The sequence below is a fragment of the Dama dama genome, chromosome 2, assembly GCF_033118175.1.
Source record: "Dama dama isolate Ldn47 chromosome 2, ASM3311817v1, whole genome shotgun sequence".
NCBI classification, from domain to species: Eukaryota; Metazoa; Chordata; class Mammalia; order Artiodactyla; family Cervidae; genus Dama; species Dama dama.
In genome coordinates, this window is record NC_083682.1 from 43,779,832 (window position 1) to 43,791,927 (window position 12,096).

At 38.7% G+C, this 12,096-nt stretch overlaps 1 protein-coding gene across 3 annotated transcripts in view; it reads right to left on the reverse strand.

The window, feature by feature from the left end:
• The window catches only part of NOX4 (NADPH oxidase 4), a 177,753-nt gene that overhangs the window by 125,386 nt on the left and 40,271 nt on the right, over window positions 1-12,096 (reverse strand). For all 3 annotated transcript variants that reach the window (XM_061120442.1, XM_061120435.1, XM_061120427.1), the window contains exons 5-6: window positions 10,565-10,662; window positions 5,355-5,382 (exon numbers count right to left, since the gene is read on the reverse strand). In XM_061120442.1, the coding sequence (XP_060976425.1) occupies window positions 5,355-5,382; window positions 10,565-10,662 (126 nt within the window). The remainder of the gene's footprint in view (window positions 1-5,354; window positions 5,383-10,564; window positions 10,663-12,096) is intronic.

Here is a 12,096-nt window from a genome sequence, read left to right on the forward strand (position 1 = left end):
TGGACTTATTTGTTATCTTGATTTTGATCATGGTTTCTTACATATATACATATGTCAAAAGTGATCAAATAACATACTTTACATATGTATAATTTAGAGTACTTCAGTTATAACTCAAATTTAAAGAAGAAAAAAGAGAGAAGGTCCATCTCTCTGGCTCCAAGTAATTTAAAAAATCCATATCTGCCCAAATGAATAAAAAAATGATAGAATCCCAGATGGCTCTATAATGTGAAATTTGTGGTTGGAGAGGCCTTTCAAGTAATTTCATTGAGGCTTCATGAATGTCTACTGTGTCTACATACAAGGTTTCCTGTATATAGTCCTGAACGTGCCTAAATGAGTTTTAGAATGTCTGCAAATCACTTCATCAGGACACCTGAAAAAATGGAGCATGTTTAGAATAGAAGTATAAGTTCCAAAGGGTATTATTTGAACATCAATTCTTTTAGGTATTAATTTCCAGTGATCAAAAATGCTATAACTATTCCTTGAAGAATCACAGGGCACACTAATGTAATTTTCTGAGAGGTACTAAAGTCAAGAAACCAGCTTAAATTTGAACAAATACTTCCCCAAACACTGAACTCGAGCATTCCTTTTAGAGCAGACCATGGAAAACATATTAGAAGGACTTAGGGTGAAATAGTTGACCTCAGCCATTTGAAATCAAGATGAAATGGAAGCCTCAGATAACCTAGGGCATATGTGTATATCCTGGAATTATAGCCCTGTTACTGTCCCTTAAGCCAAATCCCAATCTCACTGAATCGCATCTGTAAACTAAGGAGAATCAATTCAATGCTTTTTAATATTCTTTCAGATTTATAAAGTTATCTTTCTTTTCAAAAGAATTCATTTTTCCTTTCTCTCTCCCAGAAGTACAAAAATTCCAGGGTTTGCAATTTATAAAGTAATTGACTTCATAGCAATGAAGAAAAACTGACTTACAATTAGCAACGAGAAGAAAAAAAATTACAAAGTGGTTCCAAAAAATGGTGGGATGGGTAACTTAAAAACCAAAGAGGAGAGAGTGGGGGAGATAAATTAGGATTTAGGGATTAATATATGTACATTACTATATATAAAATAAGTAAACAGCAAAGATATATTGCATAGCACAAGTTACTATACTCAATATCTTGTAATAACCTATAATGGAAAAGAATCTGAAAAAATATATATATACATATACACAAACACACATATATACATATACACACACATATATATGCATGTATAACTGAATCACTTTCCTATACACTTGAAACTAACACAACATTGAAAATTAACTATACTTCAGTCTAGAAAAAGCTAAGATTTTCTGTCATTGGAATTAAACAGAGACTGGCCTACAAATTATCTAGAATGTTGCAGAGAATATCTATGTAACAAGTAGAAGGTGTAAAAACAAATGACTTTTCTACAAATGACCCAATTTCATTCATTTTTAAGGCTGAGTAATATTCCATTGTATATATTATATACTACATCTTCTTTATCCATTCATCTGTAACATTTAGGTTACTTCCATGTGCTGGCTATTATAAATAGTGCTGCAATGAACACTGGGCTACATATGTCTTTTTTTAATATTTATTTATTTTTAATCGACTGGTTTACAAAATTGGTTTGATTTCTGTCATACATCAACATGAATTACCCACATGTGTACATTTTTCCTGGAGAAGGCAATGGCACCCCACTCCAGTACTCTTGCCTGGAAAATCCCATGGATGGAGGAGCCTGGTAGGCTGCAGTCCATCCGATCGCTACGTGTTGGACACGACTGAGCGACTTCACTTTCACTTTTCACTTTCACACATTGGAGAAGGAAATGGTAACCCACTCCAGTGTTCTTGTGTTGAGAATCCCAGGGACGGGGGAGCCTGGTGGGCTGCTGTCTATGGGGTCGCACAGGGTCGGACACGACTGAAGTGACTTAGCAGCATCAGCAGCAGTACATTCTTCCTCTCAAGTGTCTTTTTGAATTATGGTTTACTCAGGGTCTATACCTATTAGTGGGCTTCCCTCATGGCTCAGTTGGCAAAGAATCTGCCTACAATGCATGAGACCCAGGTTCGATTCCTGGATGGGGAAGATCCCCTGGCGAAGGAACTGGCAAACCACTCCAGTATTCTTGCCTAGAGAATCCCCATGGACAGAGGAGCCTGGCGGACTACAGTCCACGGGGTCACAGAGTTGGACACGACTTAGCAGCTAAGCCAACACCACCACCACCACGCCCAGTAGCGGGGTTCCTGGGTCATATGACAGTTCTAGTTTTAGTTTTTAAGGAACCTCCACACTGTTCTCCATGAAAGTGTTAGTCGCTCAGTTGTTTCTGACTCTTTGAGACCCCATGGACTGCAGCCCACCAGGCTCCTCTGTTCATGGAATTCTCCAGGCAAGAATACCGGAGTGGGTAGCCAAGCCCTCCTCCAGGGGATTTTCCTGACCCAGGGATCGAACCCAGGTCTCCCTCACTGCAGACAGACCATCTGAGCCACCATAGTGGCTGATTTACATTCCCACCAGCAGTGCAAGAGGGTTCCCTTTTCTCCACACCCTTTCCAGAAACTAACACAACATTATAAAGCAATTATGCTCCCTTTTAAAAAAGGCCAAGAAAATGACTTTTATCCATTCAGGGACTACTTTCTGGGCATCTGTATTGCATAGTCAAGTGCTAGAGTAAAAATGACTTGTGCTCTAAAAGAAATCTCAGTCCAGTGTGGGAGACACGATAAGCAGGCAACTGCAACATAAGGTATTAAGCGCTGAGAGAGAGACAGACATTGAGTATTTTCAAGGTACATCAAAGGGCATCCTAACCTAGCCTTGGATAATAGCTCAGCCAAGTCCCAATAAATTAGCCTCTACTACCACACATATCCCAAGAGTCAGGAAGCACAGATTAGAAAGTATTGGGCTAGTCTAAGTTCATTGGGCAAAGTCATTTAGCAAAATGAAGTACACTATGAACTCTCAGTCTTCAAGTTATAAAGCAAAATCTATACTTGTTTTCTTAGGGGAAAAATGCTTATTATGTTTACTCTTATTGTTTTTGATCTATGCATATTAGGTTAATTAGTAGCCCGTAAAATGAATGACTGCACTACATTGCCATTTATAGATGAACTGAAAGATCATTTTCACCCCTACCCAGATGTAGTCAGAAATATACCATCTTGTATCCATCATCCTATTTTTACTAAGATAATTGGAGACATAACCGTGCTTGTTTATGAGGGTTTTTCTAGTTGAAATTGGATATTGAGCATTTTATTCTCATGACACAAGTACTACCAAATTCGGAGATATGTAGCATGCATTTTTAAATGTTTGAATAATTCAATCTGTTAAATTTATTCTATAGGTTCTTAATTGGAATGTTTCTAACATGTATTTAGTGAGTCAAAATACCATAGAGGAGCTTTAGCATCATATTTAGGGGGATTGGGTCAGTGTTCCTGGGAAATAGATGGCACCTGATGAAAGGTATAGTATTTCTTTCATCAAATTTTATGGAACTGGGCCACCAAAGTGATACCGACATGCTGATCTGGGGCAGTTCAAGTTGCTTGTATTGAGAGAAACTCCACAAAATGTTTTCTCTGCATGCTCTGCAGGTGGCCCTGTTCCACTGTGAAGAAACTGATTTCAGGTGGAAAACACCATATATGTAGGTAATAAATTGTTCTACAGTATATGGAAGGAAACCAATTATTCATAGTATTTTACCATGTATCTTTAGGGGCCCAGGCCAAGAAGAGATCAGCTCTGCTAAGTGAAATTAGGGAGAAATCTGTGCATAACGGGGTATGTCAACTGACACTGAAAGGATGAGTGAGAGTTGAACAGGTGAAGAAAAGAGAGTAAGAGAGGAGTTAAAAGGTAGGTAGTGGTGAGAAGTTATGCTTAGGAGTATAATCAGATGCTCAGTAAAGGTAAAACAGGACTGGGAAGGTTAATAAAACACACTGCCAGGTCCCAACTTGGTCTCCCTCTAGGGTGAAACCAGGAATTTGTGTTTTTAAGTATAAAATTACCTCTATTTGGCCCAATACACTCATAGGAACTTCCAAGAAAGAACACAGGATGATGGTATTTCATGTTAGGGGTAGAGATCACCTACTTACAAGCAGTAATTTTACTGTTTCTTAATGTAATATCTTTGTCATATAAGAGATTTTTTATATTTTTATAAACTAAACTTTTTAAATCATTTCTAAGGTTTCATCTATATTCTATGCAGTAAAAGAATATTAAAACAAAGTTCTTATTTATTTCTCTTAAATTGATCCACATGAACCAAAAAATACATTGATTCATACATAAGGTTTTATTTTTCTGCTTTTCCTCCCTTCTGTTCTCATCCAATTCTTAATGCTTTCATAAAAACATGTTTTCAATGAGCAAAGTTGTAAACAAAACTAAATGGTGTTCCTAAGGAGAAAACTGTGAAATATGTACTTTGCAAATGGAAAAAAATCATAATGTATAGGCAGAAAATATATATTATAAATATGTAGATGTGGCATGAAAGGGAAAACACCTGAATTATTATTTCTCTTCATAAGACTGATGAAAAAAGAAACAATGCATTTGACAGATCCATGTCTCAGCCCTGTATGCAATTCCGATCCTCAATGAGGTAGTACAGCCAAGACTTTATGACAGACCAGCTCCCATCCACAATCATCATGTCTCTGAAACAGGTGATTTTTAGCGCCAAATACAGTCTCCTTTTCATTATTATAAATGTAAGATTGAGACAGAGAAAAAATAACTAGAACTGTACTAACATCAGGGCCAAATTCTGAGATGTTCAAATGCACTTTAACAAATAGTCTAGACTGAGATTTTATGGATAACATGTTTAAGAAGGGAAAATAAATTAAAAATGAGAGAGGAGACACATTTCAAGAAAAATAACTTATTTTAGCAACTGTTTCTCCTCTTCCTTATAAGTTTTAAGATCAGAAAATGTCCTACTAAGTTACTAAATATTAAGAACTACACTGATACTCAGAGTGCTTGGTGTTTTTTCTCCAAAACTTAAAAACAGAAACTCATTCCCTCTGTATTATCTCTAATAGTACTTGTCATAACAGTGGGCACATGGCAGGCGCCCATAAGGCCCATGGTCTTATGTAATTTCCATTGAAAGAATATATGAAAGGCAAATACATTTGCTTAATTTTACTCTTCATTCCTTTGAACCCTGATGGTTCACCCTGGCCCTTTGGTTTCATTGAAACTTTATACTTGAACAGTTGTTTGACATGAACAGTTCCCATGTGGTATTTTGGCATAAACACAGTATAGAAGTCGCAGTGATAACAACTTACCAGTTGTGAAGAGCAGTTTTCTAGGATCCTGAAAAAAAAAGAAAAAAAAATGGCTGAAAAATAAAACACTGATGAACATAAAATTCTGCAAGGAGTCTGTAAGCGATAAGAGTCATGTGTTAGGCATGTAGGAAACTGTCCTCCCAATGGAAATAACAGAGATTCAATTAAGTTTCATAATGTTTTTACAATGCTAGAGATTATGGTGGTGGTGGTGTTAGTTGCTCCGTCATTTCCTACTCTTTGCGACCCCATGGACTGTAGCCGACCAGGCTCCTCTGTCCATGGAATTCTCCAGGCAAGAATACTGGAGTGGGTTGCTATTCCCTTCTCCAAGGGATCTTCCCAACCCAGGGATTGAACTCATGTATCCTAATTTACAGGCAGATTCTTTACTGTCTGAGCCACCAGAGAAGCCCAGAGGAGATTATCATACATACAAAATCCAATTCCAAGGAATTTATCCATTTGAAAAGGGAAGAATATTGGATGAGGAGTTAGAAGGTCCAAGCTTTCATCTTAATGGTCAATTATAGGATAGCAGGAGTGGCCTGAAGCCCACCCTTTGATCATTCTGGGATTCAATACTTTTAGCTATAATGTGGAAACATTAATATATGCTCTGTCTACAACTGCCAACTACACCTGTGAAGTCGCTCAGTCATGTCTGACTCTTTGCAGTCCCATGGACTGTAGCCTACCAGGCTCCTCTGTCCGTGGGATTTTCCAGGCAACTGCACCTAGCAAGTGTCAAAACAGTGAGAATCAAAAAAGTAATAAAATATATGGAGGGGGTTATGTTGTGCAAATTCAATGCAGAGAATACTGAGAACTAAAATGTTTCAAATGCTACTGTGAAAAGTAGTGATAATATTCAAATAAGGAAGACAGCTTCCTTCTAATTAGAAATACATTAATATTGTTACTGGAATATTTCCTTTAAACTACATCCCCATGGTATAATGAACTGAAATCAACTCCCTTCTCTCTTCTGGAAATCTTAGATCAATGCTCAGTAGAATGTGGATTAATTTTTTATCCAAAGGGGCCTAATACTGTACAATTTATGAATTACTTTTCTCATGCCTCCATTGAATCTGTGGCCAGACCAAGATATACAAAGTAGGAAGCCATTTAAATAATTTCAGGGACCCTGAATAAGGACCATTTGCACAAAAATAGCTCCTCATCCAGCTTAGGTTCAATGGCTTCTAGTTAGAAACATAGCATTAAAAACAGGACTAAAGGCTAATCTAGAGTATCAAAGTGTCAGTTGCTCAGTTGTGTCTGACTCTCTGTGACCCCATGGACTGTAGCCCGCCAGGCTCCTCTGTCCGTGAAATTTTCCAGGCGAGAATACTGGAGTGTGTAGTCATTCCCTTCTCCAGGGCATCTTCCTGACCCAGGGATCGAATCCAGGTCTCCTGCATTACAGGCAGATTCTTGACCATCGGAACCACTACTGCTGCTGCTGCTAAGTCACGTCAGTCGTGTCCGACTCTGTGCGACCCCATAGAGGGCAGCCCACCAGGCTCCCCCGTCCCTGGGATTCTCCAGGCAAGAACACTGGAGTGGGTTGCCATTTCCTTCTCCGTCTGAACTACTAGGGAGGCCCATAATCCTGAGGAACCTAATACATAAACAACTAGGAAAAACACAAGATAGACTGAACAAAGTGGTAATACCAGAAATATGAATAATTAGCTAGGAAACCTCAGAAGATGAATAAAACTGCTAGGGAATGAAGACGGGGCATAAGAGTAAGAGACTGTTTCACAGATGACAAGATGAGGCCAAATGAGCTATTGCATTAGGAATGTGCCACCCATCACAAATTGAAGAATGAAGGGGTCCCTGGGGATGTGGAGAAAATAAGAGCGTAAGCACACAGCAAGAACACAAAAGCATCCTTTCCAAAGACAAGGCACAGAAGAATACAACTGTTCATATATGTATTATCTCTCTGTGAATGTGTGTGTATTTGTTCATCTTAATCTAGTACATGGCCTGATACCTACCAGGCACTCAAAAATATTTATTAAAAGAAAGAAGAAGGGGAGAAAGACATGACTGAAGAAGCAAAGGAAGGGAGGAAAGATGGGGAAAAAAAGGAAAATGTAAATTAAAATGAATTACTATTTTTCATCCATCTTATCAGCAGTGTTTTTTAAAAAACAAGTGAGGTGTAAAAATAAGCATTGCAATAAAATTGGTAGAGTGTATCAACTGGTGAAGGTTTTTTGGAAAGTAATTTGTCCAACAAAACTAAAAATGTGTGTACCTTTGAAACCAAAATTACTTCTATAAATCTGCCTAGCAGAACTGTACAAAAAAAATAATAAATTTATTAGCATGCAGTTTATGACAAAAACCTGGAATCAGCTCAACATTCGTGAATAAGAAAATGACTAAAAATAAATTATGGTATATTTGTATGAAGAAGATGAGGTATATGTATACTTTCTGATACAGTAAGTCACAATAGATATATTTACAAATTGCTATTGCTAAAGAATATATATCATAAAATACCACTCAAAAGAAGAAAACAAAATCATTACCTGTGGCTATTTTTGGAGAAGAAGCTTTCACTTTGCACTTACTTGGGAGTTCTAAAATATTTTTACATTAAGCCTCTATCTCTCTTAAACTGGAATAAATTTAATCCTAAAATCCTAGAAATCCTAAAATGACTAGAATACTGGCATCTTAAGAAAAAGTATATTAAAATAAAATGATTAAATCATTACAGTTATTGAAGACATATGAATTATAAAGCAGAAGAGAGAAGCAAAGAAGGAAAAGATTAAAAAAGAATTTTCATTAAGATACAAGTAACCCCATATGACCAGGGCAAGTGATGGGAGATAGGGAGAGGTAGGGGGATCTCTCTGGGATGAAATCATCACATGCGGAGCTTCCACTGGCATGCTAAGGAGCTGGACTTCTCCATGGTTCTTAATGCTGGATATACTCCTGCAAGGCAGGAGACCTGTGTTCAACCCCTGAGTTGGGAAGATCCCCTGAATGAGGGCGTGGCAATCCACTCCACTATACTTGCCTGGAGACTCCCCAAGGACAGAGGAGCTTGGTGGTCTACAGTCTATGGAGTCGCAAAGAGTTGGACATGACTGAGTGACTAAGCACAGCACATAACTCTACAATCACCTGGTGAACTTTTTAAAAACATTAGTTCAGTCGCTCAGTCATGTCTGACTCTTTGCGACCCCAGGGTCTGCAGCATGCCAGGCCTTCCTGTTCATCACCAACTCCCAGAGTTTGCTCAAACTCATGTCCATCAAGTTGGTGATGCCATCCGACCATCTCATCCTCTGTCATCCCCTTCTCCTCCCTCCTTCAATCTTTCCCAGCATCAGGGTCTTTTCCAATGAGTAAGTTCTTCGCACCAGGTGGCCAAGTTATTGGAGCTTCAGCTTCAGCATCAGTCCTTCCAATGAATATTCAGGACTGATTTCCTTTAGGATGGACTGGTTGGATCTCCTTGCAGTCCAAGGAACTCTCAAGAGCCTTCTCTAACACCACAGTACAAAAGCATCAGTTCGTCAGCGCTCAACTTTCTTTATGGTCCAACTCTCACATCCATACAAGACTACTGGAAAAACCATAGCTTTGACTATATAGACCTTTGTCGGTAAAGTGATGTCATTTACTTTCGAATATGCTGTCTAGATTTGTCATAACTTTTCTTCCAAGGAGCAAGCATCTTTTAATTTCATGGCTGCAGTCACCATCTGCAGTGATTTTGGGGCTCAAGAAAATAAAGTCTGTCACTGTTTCCATTGCTTCCCCATCTATTTGCCATGAAGTGATGGGGCCAGATACCATGATCTTCATTTTTTGAATGCTGAGGAGTTTTTTCACACTCCTCTTTCACTTTCATCCAGATGCTCTTTAGTTCCTCTTCGCTTTCTGCCACAAAGGTGGTGTCATCTGTGTATCTGAGGTTATTGATATTTCTCCCAGCAATCTTGATTCCAGCTTGTGCTTTGATCAATCTGGCATTTCACATGAGGTACTCTGCATATAAGTTAAATAAGCAAGGTGACAATATACAGCCTTGATGTACTCCTTTCCCAATTTGGAACCAGTCTGTTTTTCCATGCCTGATTCTAACTATTCCTTCTTGATCTGCATACAGATTTCTCAGGAGTGAAATTGACCTGCATACAGATTGCTCAGCAGTGAAAAATATTAGGGGCTGCCTTTAACCCAGGTCAACAAAATCACTGGTATATTAAAAGATACTAGTATAGTTAAGGGATTTATCTAGGGCTACTTGTTATTTTGGTTTAATGATTTATGTCTGTTTGTTTGTCATTACTTTGACCTTTGATTTGTCTTAGGAGGGAGGTCAAGCACATGATCAGCGGTATGAATCTAGAGAACTCTGGTGATATGTAAGGGGAAGATGGAGTGAGGAGAACAATCTATTAAGTCACTACCAAACTGAGCAGAACAGGGCGGGGCTCTGATCACATGGGACCCTGGACATTTTGGTGTTGATGCAGTCTTGGCTGCCAAAGGCAGCCCGAAGTCACCGTGAGAGTGTCAAGCAACAGAGACCTAACTAGGGCTGTGCACGTTCTGTTTCTTGGTCCACCTCGGCTCCCTGCACATATAATTTCACTTTATGAGCAGCTTCACATGGAGAAGAGCAACCCTAAGTTAGATATTGCCCCCTATAGAATTCAGCCCAAGGTCACCTATTATAAGGATTACAAAACAAAATAAAACAAAGTAAAGCATTAAAATTCAATAATATTTTTAAGTCAAATCAACTAATGGTCTAGGATCATCAGTCAACTTTCTATTCTGCCCTTTTCCTCCTCAAGCAGAGTATGAGTTCCTGAAGGATTTTTATCGTGTGTTAGCACTGCCAATAGCCTCCACTGAGTGATGGGAATTAGACAAAACTGTTGGGAGGCAGAAGGCTGCCTGAGTGGCAACCATGTGAACACCGCAGAACACAGTAAGTAGACACTCTCCGAACTTTCAGGTTCAGCAGGAGAGACTGTGAAATAGTAATTACGTATATTTTCTGTTGAAAAGGAATAAAACTCAACTTGACAAGTGCATTTTAAAAGCACTCAAAAGGAGCAGCAAGGTACAAATTTTCTGCGAAAATCACAGACCCTCATTAGTCATCTCACGACAAGTGAAAGGAAAATGAGAAGACAGAGGCCACCCACCTCCTCTCGGTATCTTGCTGCATTCAGTTCGACAAAATCCTCACGGTAGTTCACTGAGAAGTTGAGGGCATTAACCAGGTGGGCGGCCACGTGCACACCTACAGAATCACACCAGTCAGTGGGGTTTTCAGACACACTCAATAAAGGGGAGTTGGTTCCTCTCCTTACACAAACACAGGGTCACACTTTGACAACCATGTAAGCAATAAAATGTTCAGTTAAAAGGGAAGTCTTAAAAGCACAAAGAATCTTACTTATACACAGTTTTAGCATGAGAAATAATGTAAAGAAACAGAATTTTCAAAAGCTGAAATAAAATAACCCTAATAAGTCAAGAGTTAGAAATACACCAACACACACTGACACACATACGCACACATATGTGTATAATAATACAGGAATTTATTTATTCACTTAAGCATCTCCTGAATACAGTCACCATCCCCCCTCCCTTACTCATTGTTCCACTATCTGCAGCTTTAGTTACCTGTGGTCTGAAAACATTCAGTGGAAAATTCCAGAAATAAACAGCTTATAAGTTTTAAATTGCATGCTGTCCTGAGTGTGATGAAATCTCTGGCTGTCCCGCTCCATCCCACTTGGGACACGAGTCATCCCTTAGTCCAGCACAGCCTACCCATTGGCCACTGAGTAACGGGCTTGGTTATCAGATGCACAGTCTGAGATACTATAGTATTTGTGATCAAGTCGCCCTTGTTTTATTTAATAATGGCCCCAAACGACAAGAGCAGTGATGCCAGCAATTCAGATATGCCATAGGAAGCTGTAAAGGTGAAAAGGTGAACGTTTCTTTAAGTGAAAAGGTGAACGTTTCTGACTTAATGAGGAAAAGAAGCTCCCTATGTTGACGGTGCTGAGATCCACAGCAAGAGGGAATTGTCTATCCTGGAAACGGGAGAGGAAAAAGGATTTTGTGCTCACTCTGCCGTTACACCCCAAACTGCAGAAGTGACCAGCCGCAGCGCATGTTCAGTTAAGATGGAAGAGGCATTTAACTGGTACAACAAGGTACCTTGAAAGAGAAGAGGATCACATTCATTTAGTTTTTCTTATAGCATATTGTTACAATTGTAACATTAGTAATTATTGCTAATCTTTAACTGTGCCTAATTTATAAACTAAACTTTATTGCAGGTGTGTTTATATAGGAAAAAACAGTATATACAGGATATATAATCATTGATTTCAAGCATTCACTGGAAGTCTTGAAAAGTATTTCCCATGGATAAGGGGGAACTGCTGTATTATATATTTCCCAATCTTTTGCCTCTCCTATAGCACCAAACCTGTTATATATTTTGTATACTTCACTGACACTCAACCTAACATAAAAGCCAATGAAAAGGCTTTTAACTAGTCAACATTTTTCACAGTCCACAGATTCAAGACATAGTGTTTAAATCCAATAGCAAAAGTGTTGTTAACAACTTCATGGGACAAAAACTCAGGAAGATAATAATCATCATTTAATAACCTGCCTACAATGGTGCGCTAATGAGTAGTCAACTGAC